Source organism: Typopeltis vanoorti, chromosome 6 (genome assembly GCF_054136105.1).
Source record: "Typopeltis vanoorti isolate ZY-2024b chromosome 6, IOZ_Tvanoo_1.0, whole genome shotgun sequence".
Lineage (NCBI taxonomy): Eukaryota > Metazoa > Arthropoda > Arachnida > Uropygi > Thelyphonidae > Typopeltis > Typopeltis vanoorti.
In genome coordinates, this window is record NC_143554.1 from 75,552,442 (window position 1) to 75,572,756 (window position 20,315).

The 20,315-nt window shown below is 34.4% G+C and overlaps 1 protein-coding gene across 1 annotated transcript in view; it reads left to right on the forward strand.

Moving 5' to 3' along the window:
- Positions 1-20,315, forward strand: part of Atg9 (autophagy-related protein 9) — a 335,809-nt gene that overhangs the window by 247,425 nt on the left and 68,069 nt on the right. Inside the window, exons 17-18 of the mRNA XM_090394931.1 lie at positions 17,757-17,823; positions 18,873-18,961. Coding sequence (XP_090251057.1) covers positions 17,757-17,823; positions 18,873-18,961 — 156 coding nt within the window. The remainder of the gene's footprint in view (positions 1-17,756; positions 17,824-18,872; positions 18,962-20,315) is intronic.

The following is a 20,315-nucleotide window of genomic DNA, read 5'->3' on the forward strand; positions in this document are numbered from 1 at the left end:
GGCACTGAGTGCTTGGTGATGAGGGATGATGCTAAAGGAATTGGGAGGAGATATCAATGATGTAGTTGAACGTGTGGCGCACAATTTAAAAAGTCGTGCAGCGCCAAAGAAACTCTCTCTCTTATTCTCGTGCTCTCGCATGTTCCGGATCTCTTGCTTCGGCCAGTCTTGCTGATGTGTGTGGAGCCTCCACCTTGTAGCCCCCTTGTTCGACGCGATTTCAAGACAATGACCAGGAAATCTACCGGTTTGCGGTCAGCCAAACAGAGGATAGTCACCGATGCTTATGGAGATATCATGAACAAGGTACAGAGAGATTCCTTGGAGATTAATTGTCTAGATGAAATTTGCGATGTGGCCAAGTAGTAACCCAGCAATTGGTAACATACAGTTTATGTTTTCTTATAAGTGAAATCGTATAAGAGGAATGTGTAAATTTTAGAAAGGACTCTAGAAATTATTTCATTATTTGATAAAGTAATATTTAGAAATTTGTGAAAGAAATAGTGCGACAGCACATGGTGTATAGAACCTGTTTCTTAATTGATAGAATTAATATGAGAGTTTTGTAAGAGAAATCTTGTGAGAGCATGTGGAGCTAATTGTATAAATCAGTTAACAAATGCCTATAGTAGTGAAAGTAAAGTGTGATCTATCAAGTGCATACTTGTTAATTATAAGTGAAGCTCTTTGTATGCATACCATGAGAGAGATTGAGAATCTGATTAATAAGTGCTAATTCTTTAGCAAATGGAGAATACCTAATTAGTTTGGAATTATAATGTTTATGATGTAAACATGATGTTTACTTTGATGTTTATGATGTTTACTGAATTAGATATTTTGTTTTTAAGTTTAACTGATAACTTGTCTGATTTATGTTCTATTGTACTTGCTCATAAAACACGAACCACAGTGGGAAAATATATAATAGAAGGGCTACGACTGCAGAAGAGAAATATAGCAAAGTAAGATTGAATGCTAAACTGTATTCTGGGTCCTTGATTCTACAATCTTTGTTAATCTAGAATTCAGGGTGGCGCAGCGAAAAATAAATTTTCCCTGAATCCAAAAAGGGAATCAGAACCAATGTTGAGACACAGGAGTTGGAAATTACCTTTAGTATTTCCTTTGTCCCACAATCCTTTAGCTTCACTCTTATAAGTAAATCGGCCAAGAGATTATATTGAATATATGAGAGATAAAGTTTTAAGTTAGAATGATTTTGCAAAGGCACAGATACAAGTGTGTTTAAGAACTAAAGATGAGATTTAAGAGTAGAACAGAAATTAGGGTTAAAGGAAATAAATAATAGATGAGAGTAAAATTTTACATTAATGCAGCCGATAGGAAATAACATTACATAGAATAAGAGGTTTTACAAGCTGTTTTATTAACCTTTTCTTACCCATTCTGTTTGTGACCATACCACCTGATATTAGCTCTTATATTTCTATCTGCTAATATATTCCTAAATGCTGATGCTGTAAAGTTCTTTCCTATTATCCTCATTTTTAATATGATACTTCCATTGATGCCATCTGTTAACTCCTAATCTTCCTCAGAACTCTCATATCTATGGTTGAAGACTTTGGGTTAAAATGTGTTAGCAGAGCTAATATCAGGATTTGGTATTTTCGTACCAAGTCAATTACAACAGTTATTCAGTTTAGTTAAGGAATAGTGCACACCTGTACTGGATTTATTTAGAAGTATAACATCATCTGCATAAAGTAAAGAGCTGAGATTAACATCACCAATTTTGATATCAGATTTAATACCACTTTTCCTTCATAATGTGATCCATGTAAATAATAAATAACAGTGGAGATAATGTGCCTTTGTCACATACCTCACTTAATATCAAACTAACTTTGTGTACCTCCTTCAAGTCTAACTGCAGACTTACAGCTTAAATAGACTATATTGCTTGATATGATGTCCCATTAACACCATATAATTAGCATTTTGAACAGCTTTCCTCTTGTCTCCTTGTCATGTGGCCAGGGCTGGCACTACCGCATGGGCAAACTGGGCATTTGCCCAGGGCAGCAAATGGCAATGGTGGCAAATTTTCATAAATTTATACAAATTTTTCAGGCGTATTATTTTTTTAATATTTTTTATTTATATTACACAGCACGAGTTGAATATTGATTGACTGAGCAACTTCTTCATGTGTGCTCACATTCACAATCGCACAGATTTGCTTACTTTGCACATCTTAGAACTTTTGATGGCACGCAGTGCCGTAGCGTGACTAACTTCATAGGGAAGCATTTGACAAATCTCGTTAATTATGTTGGGATGTTGAGAGTTTATTTTTCACTTGGTTAGAGTATAATAAATTTAGTTTAATCCTTTATCCAAGTGTGAGCAAACAAAGTTTGCGCCTGAAAGTATCTTCAGGACTGGGGAAGGTGGTACAACACCAGGGCACTCCTTGCAAAGGTGGAGCAAGCTACCAGTTTATTATACTCTAACCAAGTGAAAAATAAACTTCCAACATCTTTCTCTAAATCCAGAGTAATTTATTAAAAAAGGGTGGCACACCATTTGGCAACTCCTATAGGTAGAGATGACCTGCTAATGCTTCTGCCTGGTATCTCCACTTAGGCCTGGCTCCCACTGAAGAGACCTCAATAAAAGTCGAAACTAGTCTGGGTTGTGGCCCTTCCTTTAATGTATAACATTAGACATATCCGCAAGGAGATGTGTTTTTCGTTGTGGGAGATACTAAGATAGAAGTGTTGGTAGCTTGCTCCACCTTTGCAAGGAGTGATCTGGTGTTGTACCACCTTACCCCAGTCCTGAAGATACTTTCAGGCGCAAACTTTGTTTGCTCACACTTGGATAAAGGATTAAACTAAATTTATTATGTTGGGATACGGAAGAAAACAGTTATCGGGGGCTCAATATGGTAAAAGAAAAGCGGAAAAAGAAGTAAATATTAAAAAATTAGTGGTTCTTTGAGTAAATTCTTAAAATCAGATAATTCTAATGATAGTGTTGGTGAAATAGTTGCTTCAGCTTCACAAAGTCTAGAAACTAATGAGAAAAACATAACGTTAGAAATTACAGAAGAACCCATCGCCGAATTGCCAGTTTCTGAAGTGTTGGAAGAAAAGCAAAATACAGAATCACAAGAATTTACAAGCACTAGCACCTCGCAAAACTCAAAGAAGTGAAATTTTGTACAGTCCTGCAGAATGGCCTCACATAATTAATGATTAATTTAGATTGTGCATGATAGAGAAGGGACTGGTACTAATTGGTAACTCTGATGAAGAAAATAAATTTAATTTTCCTCAAGACAGTTGTGGTCGCCGTTTCAAACCATCATTGAAAAAGACAATTACATAATGGTGAAGTAGTGTGAAGGCCGTGGTTAATGTATTTCCATAAAAACAATACAGTGTTTTGCTTTTGTTGTACGCTTTTTTTGACTATTCAAATTGCATTGACAACAGTTAGGGGCGAATGCTGGTCTTGAAATTCTTGCTTGCTCTTGTTATCATTCAGGGAGTGAGAAGTGTGATTGAAGTTTTAATAGCAGAATAATGAATTACTGACCATTTAAAACTTTATGTACATTTAATCATACAAATACAACATTTATTTTACAAATGATATTCTATCTTTTTCAATTTAGCTACTTGAATACAAATTCTACCCTACGGTTCTTCTTTATGAACTGGTCAATAACATTCTCATAAAAAGTTGGTTGTAACTTAATTTTCCCAAGCAGCATGCACACTTGTAAAGATGGGCTGAAGCTCACTGGTTAGAGCTATGTTGACTGTGTATGACCTGTGTTTAAGCAACAGAGTGACACAACGTGAAATGGCTATGCACGTGCATGAAATCACAGTGCTGCCGTCAAACCTGGAAGCTCCAACAACCGAGCAAGCCAAGATAGCTTTGACCAGACGAGCAAGCATCAGTCTTCAATACACAACGCAAAGCTCAATTATTGCCACGCAAGCTTAAGATGTCTTCTCTCTGCAAAAATAAAAGCCTAAATGGAATGCTTATAAATACATGCATTTATTAACAAATAAATATTACTTCTTTCTCATGAGTTTATGCAGCAAGCATGGAGAATTTGCCCCTGGTAACAGTGACTGGAAACATTTATCAGAAATTTTAACTGACCATGAAAACAGCAAGAGTCATTTAATAGCTCATAACAAATGGATAAAATGAGAAGTTAAAGTAAAGTCCGAAACAACTATTGATGCGACCCAATAGAGAATCCTGAACGAAGAAGTGTGCCACTGGCAAATTGTATTATAACGGCTTTTGGCAGTTGTGTAATTTTTAAGGCAGCAGTGTTTATCCTTTTGTGGATCATCAGATAAACTCTACGAACACAATAATGGTAATTTTTTAAAACTGGTGGAATTAATAGCAAAATTTGATTCAGTACTTTCCGAACATATATTGAGAATTCAAGGCAAACAAATAATTCAACATTATTTGGGTAAAGATATACAAAATGAACTCATTCATTTGCTAGGAAAGAACATAAAACAGAATATATTACGTAGAGTAAAAAACTCAAAATATTATAGTATTATTGTTGTTGTAGACTGTACAAGTGATATTAGTCATCTGGAACAAATGTCTATCATTTCGCGATACATCTCTATAAATAAGGAAAATGAGCAAAAAAAAGTAGAAATTTGTGAGAGTTTTTTTGGGATTTGTACCAGGTAGTACTACCACTGGAGCTGCATTATTTCAAGTAATAATCGAACAACTGAAAGTAAATGGCTTGTCAATTGATAATTTAAGAGGACAGGGTTATGACAATGACTAAAACATGAAAGGAAAAAATTCTGGCGTTCAAAAATGAATTGTTGATATTAATTCTCGAGCCTTTATTCCATGCAGTTGCCATTCTCTTAACCTGATAGTAAATGATGCAGTAATGTCATCAAAAGAAGCAATTTCATGATTTCATACAAAAATTATATGTATTTTTTTCTGGTTCTACACACAGATGGGATGTATTAAAGAAGCATGCTAAATTAACATTAAAACCACTATCTGCTGCGTGGTGGGGAAGCCACATAGAAGCCATTCGTTCCATTCAACATCAACCGGGAGATATTTATGACTCTTTATTGGAAATAGCTGCTGATGAGTGTATGGATAAAAATGGCTAGACATGAACCTGAATGTCTAGCATTGAAATTGCAGAATTTTCAATTTCTCTGTTCTATTGTTACTTGGCATAACATTTTAAACTGTATTAATACTGCCAGTAAAATGCTACAATAATAATAAAAATACAATAATAAAAATATAGATATTTCGGCAACGGTATGCGAGTTAGAACAAGTTATACTTTATTTAGAAAGACACCAATCAGACAAAGGCTTTGAAAATACCTTGAAAGAAGCAAAAGTGTTGGCAGATCAGTTGGATATTATAGCAGAATTTGCAGTAACTCTGTCTGTGATACCAAGGAAAGCGAGAAGACAATTTAACTATGAATCAAAAGATATGCCAATACAAGATCCCATAACAAAATTTAAAGTAGATTTTTTTCAACATGCTCGACGTGGCGTTAAATTCAGTAAAAGAGAGATTTCAACAAATTTCAAACGCATAGTACATATTTTTCATTTTTATATGACATTCACAAATTACAAGAAATTGAGAAAAGTGATCCTGTTTTAAAATGTAAAAATTTAGAAAGTGACTTATCTGATCACACAAAAAATGTAAAAGACATAGATGCAGTAGAACTGGCAGATGAATTGGTTGTTTTATCTAGCTCTGTTAAGAAAAGAAGCACACCCTTAGAAGTATTGAGTAATGTAAGTCAACGTGGTTTATTCCAGAATGTGACAGTGGCTTTGAGAATTTTATTAACATTACCAGCAAGTGTTGCGAGCTCTGAAAGAAGCTTCTCCAAATTAAAATTAATTAAAAATTATCTTCGATCATCAATGTCTGAACAACGACTTGGTGATTTGGCATCTATTTCTATCGAACATGAGCTTGGCACAAATTTAGTAGATTTCAAGGAACTGTTAAAGAATTAAATATATATATATATATATATATATATATATATATATATATTTATTTTTTCCATTTTATGTAAGGGGGGATAAGGGGCGTCAAATTCATATCTTGCCCTGGGCGGCATAAACTCTAGCACCGGCCCTGCATATAGCTTTTCCAGATCATTGTTATATTCCCATTATTTCTCAACTGTCTGTCTTAAAATGAAAATCTGATTCGGACAACCTCTGTTTGCTGTGAACTCCTGCTTTCATTCTGCTTTCGTTGTTTCTAATAATGTTTGTGTATTTTGGTCTACAGTTTTCTCTGCAAACTGCTCAACTCTGATTCATTTTAAAACTTTCTTACACACTGTTCTTTTCAATTTAAAATTTAATTTTATCCTGTTCAAAACTATAAGTTCATCACTTCCAATTTCAAATCTTTTGTATACACTTATGTCCTGAATCAATGTGAAAACATCGCTATCAGCAATTATGTAATCAATGTGTCTGTTTTTATTTTTTGCATCTTCTCTTCTCCCAATGTGAATTTATATTGGAACATGTTGTTGCTGGTAATCATTTCCTGTTCTGCTATTTTGATCTCCAACAAGGAGTTACTCTCTGATGCCTCAAAAAATTCCTCCACTTCTTCCTTAGTAGAACCTTCTGTAGGCCATAGGCACAAATAAGTCTCATTGTCCAGTTCCCCATTCTGATAAAATTGCCCACATCACTCTGCTTGATATTGCCTGCCATTCAAAAAATTATCTTTATATTTAATATTAAATATAATAGCTACTCCTTGTTTTCTTTGATCGCTGTAGCCTGAATATAAAATCTTGTATTTGTTGCATAGAAACATCTCGCCTGTCTTTGCCTTTTTTGTTTTGGTAAAGCCTGTTTTGTTGATCTTATCCAGTTCTTCTGCTAGTTACATTTCTTTTCTGAAAAAAAGGAACTTTTTCAGTTTTGACAATATGTTATGGACTGGTATGTATTATAACTGATGCTGCTAAAGAGTGATAAGATAATCTTATATGGTAGTACAGAATATCCACCTTGCCTTTTTTTTTTTTTTTTGTTTCTGAATCTTTGCATTCTGCTGAGCAATATGAATTTTAATCACAATATTTATTTTTTAAAGAACTTCTTAAGATTGGCTATTGTCTTCTTATTTGCCTTTCATGAAAATGTTTTAAGCTACATTAAGTGTTTGATGTTATCCAGAAGAGGCAAATTGCTAAATGAATAATTCCACTTAAAAAGTGTTATCCACTTAAAACTCCATTTTTAAGTGGATAACACTTAAAAATGCCTGTTTCTTGATGTAAATATTAAGTAATAGGCAGGTTTTTTTTTTTTTTTTGTAAAAATTCTCTCTCTCTCACATATCAGTACCATATGCACAGAATTGGTATACAGTGGCTTTTCCCATGAATTAAATTGAAATTAAAAGCACACTACAAGCAAATTTAGTAGCAGTTCTGTTATTTGAATATGGTTGTAGTTTCAGACCTTTAAAAATTTCTTGCAGCAAGTTTGTTCACATAGGAAATGCTCTATAATTCATAAGCTTTTTTTTCCAGAATAGCCATTGGAAAGAAGTTGATTCAAAAATGAGATGCATGCACATTACAGAATATCCCTTTTCTGAATACATTTAGCTAAAATTGATTTTTCATGCAATTCTGTCAACTGCACCATTTATGTTATTCCCTCACCCCTCTCTCTATCTTACCAGTTCATAGGCAATCATGGAGAGTGTTGTGTTTGCCCTTAACCAAGTGGTTGGTAGAGTGGCAAAGCTACATTACTAGGGAATTATTATAGAACAAGGTGGTTTCTCCATTGCCTTCCTTGTCCAGTAGAATACTCATATTGATGGTATTCTGATTAAAGTAAGTGCTCTGACATGGTATAGTTTCTCCATAATTCTACAGGAAAGCTAATTACCGTGTAATCATGGAAGAAAGAATAGACATGATCCAAAGTAATATTTCCTATTTTTTACTTTGGAATGCATCATTCGTATGAATTGGAGTGACCCTTGCAAATTTCTAGTCAGACGGTAGGTATATTACCTACTTCTAAGTTTCCTCCTATTCATTGATGATTAACAAAAATGGATTGATCAGCCTTGGCATATATCTTCTTACTGGCAATGGCAATATATCACTCTATCTCCAGTCCTGTTAATTGCCAAATCATTAAAGACATCACCAGTTTTCTCTTCTTGTATTACATCATTAGATAAATGTTGCGGGGTGCTTAAGGGTCAAAGCTATATACTGAGAGGAGACCTCCACATAGCCTTTAAAGGAATGCGAAGAGCCGACCAGGGCTTCTGACCTAATGTCCAATCCTCACCTTCTCATGGTGCACCCTGTTTGGGTATCTACCTGGATACTGAAAGAACAAGGATGGGATGGTAATTTGGGAGTTAGCCGACCAAATTGTATTCTTATTGGCTTAAACCAATATACAAAATGAGAGTACAACATGACAAAATTTCATGCCGGCTGGGACGTCGTCCAGTTAAACAAGTCCCCCATTGTTTTTGCCAGGGCGAACTGCGTAAAGTCAGCTACTGGAACAAATCCTAAAATCCCCAACTCAATAACGCCAGAATTGAAGATCAGTACTATCAACATAAGAAGCCTGAATGGCAAAGAAATGGAGCTAGCTGAGGAATTAGATAAGTACCAGTAAGTATTAGAAAAACTGGTGAGATCTTTCTGAGCAATAAATACAAAATGTTATATCCAGGAAATGACAATCAAGGAAAAGAAGGATTAGCCATAGTATTCAACACAAAATACGAGGCTAATCTTCTTGAATGGCAGGCAGTCTCAAGTAGAGTGATGTGGGCTAATATCAGAATGGGGGATTGGACAACAAGACTTATTTGTGCCTATAGTTCCACAGAAGGTGGAAGTGGAGGCATTTTTTGATGCTTTAGAAAAAGCAACTGACACAATGAAAAAGGAAAAGTTGGTCCTTATTGGGGATCTAAATAGCAGATTAGGAAATGATTGTCAGACACAAAATATTTTGGGAAAATTTGGAGAAAAGAGCAAAGTTAATAATAATGGCAAATACCTGTTGGATTTCTGCTCAGGACATGGACTGGTTATTACTAACACCATGTTCTGACATAAAAATGTGCACAAATTCACATGGAGAGAAGAAGCAAGGAATAAGAAAAGTCTCATTGACTAAGTTATTGTTGTTGATAGTGATGCTTTCTCCCTGCAGGACACCACAGTTTACAGAGGATTTGAAATTGGAAGTGATTACTACTTAGTCTTGAGCAGGATAAAATTGAATTTCATATTGAAAAGAATAACATGTAAGAAAGTTTTAAAGCAAATAAAAGTTCAGCAGCTCTCAGATGTGAACTGTAGACTAAAATACACAAACATTATTGAAGAAAAAATGAAAGAGTTTGAGAATAGGAAACAAACTGTGGAGATTCAGTTGGCAAGCCTTAAAGAAAACCCTGATTGATTCAGCCAGAGAGGCATGTGGTGAGGTAGTCTGCAAGGATAGAAAAACCAGAACTCCGTGGTGGACACAGGAAGTTAAAGAGGCAGTGAAGGAAAAGAAGAAAGCATATCAAAAGTTCCTGGCAAGTAAGTTGTGTGCTTAGAGAATACAGAGACAAATGTAAGAAAGCGAAACACTGTGAAAACTAGCTAAACAAAAGTCATGGCAGGACTTTGGCGAGAATATAGAAAATAAATATCAAGAAGGTGCCAAAATATTCTGGAGGTTGTTGAAGAAGCTTAGAAATGGAGGAAAGAATGCTGTAAAAGGAGTTAGAGATGATAATGGTGACATGACAACGGGAGAAAAAGATATCCTTGAAGTATGGAGTAATTACTTTGAAAAACTGCTAAATGAAACAAGAAGTGATAGCACAGTTTTAAAAAACACTCAACAAGTATACAGTCAGGAATACATATCCATACTTGAAGTAGAAAAAGCCATTAAAGGCTTGAAATGTGGAAAAGCAGCAGGAGTAGATGATATTCTACCAGAAATGCTGAAGTATGGTTGTAGAAAGTCTTACACTGGCTGCACTGCATAGTTCAGAAAGCCTGGACAGAGGGACGAATTACCGATGATTGGAGTAGAGCTCTCATAGTACCCATATATAAAAAGGGAAATAAAACTGAATGTGAGAATTATAGAGGTATTTCCCTACTGAATGTTCCTGGAAAGATCTATGCAAGTATACTTGAGAAACAGTTGAGAAGAATTGTGGAAGAAAAGCTTGGTTAAGAACAAGCTGGATTCAGGCCAAATAGAGGCTGTCAGGATCAGAACTTCACTTTATGACAAATAGTTGAGAAAGCATGGGAATATAACAAAGATCTGTATTTAAGTTTTGTAGATCTGGAAAAGGCATACGACAAGGTGCCAAGAGAGAAGCTATTCAATACACTACAATTATATGGTGTCAATGCGGCATTATATCAAGCAATACTTAGTCTTTATTTGAGTTGTAAGTCAGCAGTTACAATTGAAGGAAGTACAGGAAGATGGTTTAATGTTAAATCTGGTGTGAGACAAGGATGTAGATTATCCCCTCTGTTATTCATTATCTATACAGATTACATTATGAAAGGAAAGTGGTATTAAACATGATATCAGAATTGGAGATGTTAATGTCAGCTCTTTGCTTTATACGGACGATGTTATACTTCTAAATAAATCTGCTACAAGTTTGCAAGACTCCCTGACTAAATTGAATACCTGTTGTAATAGATATGGTATGAAGGTCAGCATTAAAAAGACAAAGACAATGAAAATAGGTAGAATTGTTGAAAATGTCAACTGTGTTGTGAACGGGGCAGTGTTCAAACCAGTTTTAACTTATGGATCTGAGAGCTGGGTCAGAAGTAAAACACTTGACCAAAGACTAGAGACCGCAGATATGAGGGTTCTGAGAAAGATTAGAGGTGTGAATAGACAGCATCAATGTCAATATCATGTTAAAAACGAGGATATTAGGAAAGAACTTGACATTGTCGTCATCCAGGAATTCTTTAACAGAGCTAATCTCAGGTGTTATGGTCACTTAAACAGAATGGGCGAGGAAAGATTAGCAAAACAAGTATTCTTTGCTAGGTTGGCAGGAAAACGACCCAGAGGAAGACCAAGATATAGATGGATTGATACAGTACAAAGTGCCTTAGACGATAGAAATATAAGATCTGATAATGTTGGAGTCTTGACAAGTGACAGACTGATTTGGAGGAAAATTGTAGATAGGAAGTTAGTAATGACGTAAATTTTTCATGTAGTACTATCATATCCTGTACACCCCTTGAGGGTACATATCAGGAATTTGATGAAGATGATGATAAATGTTGCTTTTCTAAATGACCAATGTTCATGTATACACTTACAAAATAATTAGTAAATTCTTATTCAGCACCAGATCATTAATTTCTTTTTCATAAAGCTAGCAATGCTTAATTTGTTTCTATTATTCTTACCCCTTTTTTATATATTTGTAAAAACTTTTCAAATTAATCATAGTAAAGATAAACCAACTCTAATTCAGATTTTGCTTTACACTGTTTAATTAATAATTCAGTTAAAACATGCTGGTTGTCAGTTATATCTGTCATATATTATATCTGATTTATCAGATTTTATACTCTTCCCAACACTTAAAATACGTTTCTTTCACAACTTGATTATTCATTCAGTCGGACCTGACGTATTAAAATTTCCTTCTTTGGATAAACTTAGATATTATGTAAGATGTCTTACTATATTATTCATTTTTCAGTGTCTCTTGGTTAATATGTTGAATTTGTTATCTTACCCTACCAATATCATGAAGTTGCTTCATCACTTTTCTGTTGCATTATCAGCTCTCCCATTCTCCCAGTCGGTATTTCCCATAATTCTCCAATGCTCTGCTTTTCTTCATCTCTTTGAGTAATAGGCCCATAATAGCATCACTTCTTCTTCCTCCACAGTATAGTTCGCCCACCATTTCTAGATCCCTTGTTGGCTTTGTGCCAAGAATAGTCGATTCATGCTGAAGGGGAGAAAGAAATGAAGGATGTACGAATTGGTCGCCAGCATGCGAAATCACGTGCTTTCTTGTCTGTCGCTGTACTAGTACTAGCTTGATTTTTGTTGTTCTCTTTTTGCATTATTTTTTTATTATTAATTTGTATGATGGATCCAGTTCAGTCAATAAGTTCTGTTGTTAAACGTTTCAGTAGCTCTTGCAAAGGAATATTGAATAATGTGCTGACATTCTGCGAAAAAGAATCGTCAGAAGGCCGTCTTCTTGTTCCCCTTTCTCAAGTCATAAAACGTGCAAGTGCAATTGCGGGCGTATCGGGGTCAACTGTTAAAAGAATTCGTAGGGAATCAAAAGGTGAAGGTAAGCCAAAATTTAAATCTCCTAAAAAAAAAAAAAAAAAAAAGCGCCAGAGAAAGAAAACCATCGAAACCGTAGCTTTGAATGATTTTGATGTAGACGTTATAAGAAGAACTATTCACGAATTTTACGTATTCGAGAAAAGAGTGCCAACTGTTCCGAAATTGATTCCTGTGCTTAAAGAAAAAATTAATTTTCCTTGGAAAAGAGAAACTTTAAGGAAAATACTTCATGAAATCGGATTTTGTTTTAAAAAGTCCCAGAATAAAAGGAAACTTATCATGGAGCAAAGTGACATTGTTTTATGTAGAACGCAGTATTTGCACGTATTAACACTCTACGTACATTTTTCCAACTGTTATACAAGCAAAATAGTTACACTTTAAAAACAGCAATGTTCGTAAAAGAAAAGCTAAATTTTCTGACCTGTAATAATAAACAGACTCAGTTTGTTTATTATTACATCCCAGAAGACAGACTGATTACCCTATTATCGGAATGGATTCTCCTTTTTCTGACATGCGCAGTAGTTTCGAGGGACCTCAAATCGGTGGGCGAACTATAACACATTCCCATTCTCAGCTATAGTGAATGTACATGTTATAAGTGTTAGATTGCTCCAAACTCACAGCAAGTAGGAATCCATCATGTTGCTGATCTCTTAGATACTATTTCCTTCTTTAAGCTGCAAACTCAGAAATCTCCACAATATTGATTTCTTAAGTTCTCCAATTTGATAATACTTTAAAACTACATAAGTATGAGGTTATTCTTTAAGCTTGGTGAATAGTATATAATAATGTGATACCTTTCTGAATACACTTTAATTTCATTTTTCCCTTTCACCCTTACTTCCACTCAGTTGTTGTAATTTTCTTTTGCTTTCATTTCCAATTTTTTTTAAAAACATCATAGAAAAAATCTTGAAGTCTGGGCAATTTAGATGGATACCATCACAACCAAACTATTTCCAGTTATTAACAGTCTGATCCCATAATCTAATCAGGTCACAGTCATGTTACAGTGCATTGCCTACTTAGAATACAAATTTACTGTTCATTGCTTTAACCATGGATCATCTGTACAAAAATCCACATATTAAGTATCAGATCTTGAACTCATGCACTGAAGAGGTATTCTGCATATCATTGACCTGTTTGTCTAAATCTTCTCATCCTATAACACTTCCCCTTCATTTTTTCCAATTCTTTCTCTTCTTACATTATAATTACTATTGTTTTATTTTATTTTATTATTATTTTTTTAAATATCCTGCCTAGCATCTCAAGTTTTAAAATAATAAAAAATATTTTATTTTATTGTGTTATTATTATTTTTTTAAATATCCTGCCTAGCATCTCAACTTTATATTATGCAAACTTTCAGTATCCTCTTAGGGAGTACACTGCACAGGTTAGTCACTGTTTTGATCATTTCGGATCCTCTGCAACACATCCATATCACCAATCAAGCGACCAGATCTGTGTTTTACTCTTTCAAAGCCTTATAAAAAGGAATAATAACCTCTGTATCTCTGCTTGTCATTGTAATTTTCAACATCCAGGTGATCATTTGAGCCATTTTATACACTTCTGCAGTATATACTCTGAACTTCAACTTCCTCTACATTCACCATAACCTCCTAAATCCCTAGTCCTATCAGTTTCGTACAGTCTAGTTTCATTAGCATAATGTACAGCGTGTAATCTTTGATCTCAAAGCATATAACCTTATACTTTACCTGTAACCATTATCATTTGTGTATTCTGCCAGTCTGTTTAAATGTCCTATAGGATCACATTTATTAACTGTCTTCTTTCTCAGTTTTACATCATCTTGCAAATAACTGGATATTCCTTTCAAATTATTTCCTGTATCATTAATGTACCAAAATTATAGCAGCTCAGGTACAGATCACTGTGGCACATCACCAGTCATCCTTTCTTCTCTTGGATTATATGCTGTTGTCATCTGCCTTTTACTTATGTTTCCATCTTCATATGCATCTCCCATTTATTCCAGTTTATCGAACAGAGTTCCATGTAGTACCCTGTTAAATATCTTGCAAAGGTCAGCACTCGCACAGTGTACCTATTTCCCTTATTCAACTTAGCTGTCACGCTGTTATAGGAAATGAATAAATTACTTCATCCTTCACACAGCCATGTTATCTCCCTGTGGAGTATCATATTCTTATTTACCCATTCCTGAATTCTGCTCTTCATCACTTTCTCTCAATTACCTCACATTAGGTTAGTGTATAAACTGCAGAGGATGGGATTTTATAGTATTTTGGTTAGATAGACCAGAGATTGGCTCTCTGTACAGTACCAACTTGATACACTTCCACCATATACAAGTCGTATATGGTGGAACAGTGTATCAAAAGAAAAGAATAAAGAGGAGGATAACCAGTGGTTGACTTCTGCTGTTTAACTTATTTGTTAATATTTCATGTGGGTTGACTGGGGATCTTCAATTGTTTGCTGATGATGCAGAGTTAGAGAGAATTATAAGGAGCACCGCTGATGTTAATTCCTTTCAGGTAGATTTGGAGAGACTTTTATCTTGGGCAAATAAGTGGAGGTTTAGTTTTAATATTAATAATTGCCAAGTGTTGCATTTTGGAGTGCAGAGATATATAGCTATGAACTATATTGATGGAATTGTGCTTCAGGAAGTGGATGAGATTTGAGATCTGAGGGTGATGGCTGACAGTAGACAGCGTTTAGAGAACACATTGTAAGTTGTAATGACTGCATGTTGCATTGCTACTATGATAAGGAGTACACTGACATATTGCCCCTCCCACTCCAGGCGTGCACTGGTTATTCCTTTTACTCACCTCATAGCAGAAGCATTCTTTGATTTTCTTCCCCTTCTAATATTCTCTCATAATCTGATCTTGTCTTTCTTCAATCACCCTTCTTGCTACAATATTCTTGGCCTCCTGCTCAGCACACCAATGTACTTCCTATGTGGAGCTTTCAGTCCCAGAACACTTTTTATTTTAGCATAATTCCACCCACGAAAGGCTATAAACCAATCGTAAATTAGTGCCGTGGGTGGGCTAAGAGTTAGGTAATACAGAAACTCTACTCTAAAGACTAAACATAGTCCTTTTGTAATACAGCTGCTTCAGGTCTCAAAGAAGTAATGTGATGCTATCTCACATAGCAGCAGCAAAAATGCCTGCCACCTGAAAACTAATAAACGATGAACTGCTTTTGGATTCAAAGCTACATCATGTAGGTTGAGGAACAGGTATGCTATCCAAACAAATATTGGGGGGTGGAAAGTCCTTATTAACATCTAGAACAAAAATAATATTAAAGCAATGATAGAACATAAGAAAGAAGATAGAACTGATAGAACACAAGAAAGAGCATATGAGGATATAAGAACATCCGAGTGTGGTCTGAAAAGCTCTCGGCCTAACAATGAAAAAACAAATTTATAATTTCAAAATTATTTTTATTTTTCAACATAATCTCCCTTAAGACTAATACATTCATTCCAGTGATGCTCCAGTACCATTATCCTGTCATGTAGTAGTTCTCAGTAAGACCTGCAAAATACCCCTCTACAGCTGCAATCACCTCTTGATTTGAAGAAAAATGCTGACCAGCGAGGAAGAGTTTTAGTTTTGGGAAGAGATAGAAGTCAGAAGAAGCCAAATCTGGGGAATAGAGTGGATGTTCCAACAATTCATAGTGCAAATCTCTTAATTTTCCCATTGGCAAAACACCTTTGTGGGCAAGTGCATTGTTCTGATGAAAGATGAATTTTTTTTCTTCTGCAAACCACGTCTTTTCTCATGAATTTTTTCGTCTAGTGTGGTTAAAAGATTGGAATAATATTCCCCAGTTATTGTTTTACACTTTTCAAGATAATTAATAAACAAAATGCCTTTAGCATCCCAAAACACCGATGCCATGACCTTTCCTGCTGATGGAACTGACTTAGTCTTCTTTGGTGCTGAATAACCGGCTTCTGTCCACTGTTTTGACATCTGTTTGGATTTTGGTGTGTAATGGTGAATCCAAGTCTCATCCATAGTAATAAATCAATGCACAAAATCAGTTTTATTCTTGTTAAAACGCTCCAAGCACTGTTCAGAGATTTGTGCACCCATCTTGCGCAAAGAATTTTCATTTGCAATTCTTCATACAAAACATATCCTACACGTTCTTTTGAAATGCCTTTAGTCTCAGCAATTTCACACACTTGATCAATAATTTCTGGTGGTGTTACATTTTTTGGACATTCTCTACGTGTAATGTTAATTCCTTTCAGAATTAACATTACACGTGGTTTGAATTTACTTTTTGGAATTTGAATTTACCATAGTTTGAATTAACTTTTCAAACTATGGTAAATTCCCATTTACTGTAGTTTGCTCTGTAGATGGCTGCAATTTCTCAAATAAGAAAGTAAGCGTTATGTCTTTCCCCTATAATGTAAATTTCCCCTATATCATTTAATGGATTTTTCTGTTCACTTTTTTTTTCAGGTCAAGGCTGGTGTGACCATGTTTAAACTCAGCAACCCATTTCTTAATTGTCAAAAACAAAGGAGAAGAGTGCCCAAAAACATTTATGAACTTCGAATGGATTTCTTTTGGAATCAAAACTTCTTTTACAAAGAATTTTATAACTGCACAATACTCAATTTTATCCATTTCCAAGGATACAAACAACACTTTTGCTTCAGACAGTTGTATAAAATAAACTACTTGATATTGCAATTTCACATGAATGTTTATGACAGATGTACCAACTTGGAAAAAAAAAATCTTGCTGATAGTGTTGCCATCTATGGTTGAGGCCGAGAATTTTTCAGACCACCCTCATAAGTTACCTTCATAACTCTGCCACTAGTATGTTCTTTCTTGTGGTTATATCAGTTGCTTTAATATCATTTTTGTTCCAGGTGTTATTAGAACTTTCCAGACCCCCACCGTAGTTTGCTCTGTAGAATAGCTGCAATTTCTCAAATACGAAAGTAAGAGTTATGTCTTTCCCCTATATCATTTAATGGATTTTTCTGTTCACTGTTTTTTTTTTTTTTTTTTTTTTTTTTTTTTTTTCCAGTACCACTTCCTTTGTGACTTACTTATAGCATGGCAAATGTGCAATTTATTAAAAAAAAAATTTGCCATTGTACAAAAATCTACACAATATTGTTTATATTTTAAAAATTATGTCTTTGTCTAGTTATTCATCCTCAGTCTGCAGGGCTTTGAAATGGACCATGTATATGTGTCATTTTAGCTTTTCTTGGTTTTACTTTGTTAATTGCTTTTTTTTTCTCTCTTTTTTTAGCTTACAAATCCAAATTGGATTCCTCCTGAACAATCATCAGTATATCTAAACAACATCAAAGAACAAGGTGAGTGTGATAATGGTTTATTATTATCATCATCATTATATTTATGTACATGTAATCCTAGTTTTGCATTCACTGCAGTATCAAAATCAGAAAAACAGATGGGATATTTCAAATAGGTTATGTGGTGATAGGCTATTATTTAAAACAAAACAAAAAAAACAACAAAAAAAAAAAAGAAGTTCAAGATTCTTCAGTGTGAGAGGTTTTTCTACCCCCATGTGAGTTTCTTGAACTTAATAGTTACTAGGATAAAGAGTTTAATCTCTCTCTCTCCATAGCCTGCTTGTCTTGAAGTCATATATATTTTCTGGTTAATTTAACTATTTTTCAGGAGGAAAGTATTGAAGTTTCTGGTAGTAAAAATCAGGCATCTCACAGTGAGACCAAGAAACTTCTATTCAATTGAAAAACATATAAATATTTACCTAATAGATGGGATTTTAATTCAAGTCTTACCTGCTAAAAGAGATATATCTTTCTTCTGAGTTTGTTATTGTTTTCTAAAATTTTTTTAGTTTTTTTAAAATGCAAGTTATTTTATTTTTATCAATTTATTGATTTACATCAAAATGGGGAGTTGGGAAATAAAACTTATTTTTACCTCTGGTCTCACAGAAAGTTCCACTAAGGAGGAATTACATTGATGTGAAGTGCCAATTGAAACTGAAATAACATTTGGATACTATAGAATTAACATATGTGGCTTAAATTAACTGATATATTTCTTCCATGTTTGTTTGTGTGGTTAATGGTCTATTTTTACCATAGTAAACAACTATGTATATACCTGAGTTTTATTACAAAATGAATTACTTTTAATAAATTTTCATACAACATATTTTGACCTGGAATCTGAGGTTTTCCCTTATAATACGTCTAACAGACAGAAATACATATTGATAGGTCAGATAGTTGGAGGCCATGGAGTGGTCTTCCTCATTAATTCTTGCAAGTCCATCAGTGTGCCTAATAATAATAATGTTACCATGTATAATATGAAGAACACTAATTCTGGTTTATTTTCTTTCTTTTTTGTTACTTTTTTATAGCTCAGTGGGATGCATCAAGATTACACACTGTGCCTGAAGAAAACCCTCTGTATTATTCACTTTCATCACTGCATTCTTTAGGACCAGGAGTGAGTGTTCATTTTTGTAGATTTGCTATAGGAAGAATTATCATAATGCGATTAAAAATATTAGATATCATTCTGTCAGGGATTCTTATCGAGACACGCACACACAAACCTAATGAAAATTTAAGCATGAAATTCAAGTGTATTTCAAGAAATTTCATCAGTATGTATATTTTTAAGACTTTACAGCAATAATTGTCAGTTAACTAAAGAGTCTTTGGTGGGGGGGGGGGGGTTGTTTGAGAAAATTCAAACACAGTATTGGAAATTTTTTGAAGTCTTTCAAAACATTTCAATACCATGTTCATTCTTAAATTCATATCAATCTTTTTTTTTTTTATTTTTTAACACAATCAGTTAATAACACTTATAGTTCCATAATATTGGAACTTTTTTGGGTTTTCCAGGTATCATTCATTTCAAAAAATTATTTTAATTAGCTACCTTTGTATTTATTTCTAATGGCTTCTCCTTCACCCATCTATACTTTCAAGTGAAACATCTTCCAACTATTTGATTCAGCACCATTGAGCAATAGTTGAAAGCACAAAACAGAACATTGGCCTATAAGAAAATAAAATCCTTCTTGGTATCACCTCCTCCTCACCTTAGGTTGGTATTTTTTAAATGATCAAAAAATAGCAAGGCTTATTGGGTGATGAGGCTACCGTGCTTTCCAACCAAAGGCTAAATTAGATCTGACTTAAAATTTTGGTTTATGTTAAAAGAGTAATTAAAAAGAAATATACCTGATTGTGTATTTTTTTTAGACGGTAGGATATTCAGAGTCAAACTTCAGTGAGAGTCCAAAACAAAAACCATGATTATCCTCTTTTTTGATAGCCATAGCATGTCCACTGAGAATTTATAGCTAGCTCCTGGAGTGAATCCTGTAATCAAATTTACTACAAGGAATTCAATTACTTGATAGTCATGAAAATGTATCTTACATGTGCATTCAGAGATTGTGAAGGATTTGATCTTGCATCTCAACAGAGCACCTTTTCATTCTGTGCTGTCAGTTCACAGGTATCTAGCCAATAATGCATTCCAGTATTGGAACCTGCCACCGTACTTCTCTTTGTGTGATTTTTTTTTCTTTTCCTCAAGTTCAAGAACAAGACGAAAAATACCTATTTTGAGTTTGTAGAAAACAGACTCAAAGAGCTGCCACAGTAGCCATAAACACGCTAACAGAAGAGGACTTTCAATCCTGTTATTCTGCTTGGAAGGAATATTAGAGCCAGTGTGCTTTGTGTGGGAGAAGTTACTTTGAAGATGACCATGATGCATCATATGATTAATTTAATACATGATTTTGTACAAATTTTGTCCCATTACTTTTCTGCTAGATCTC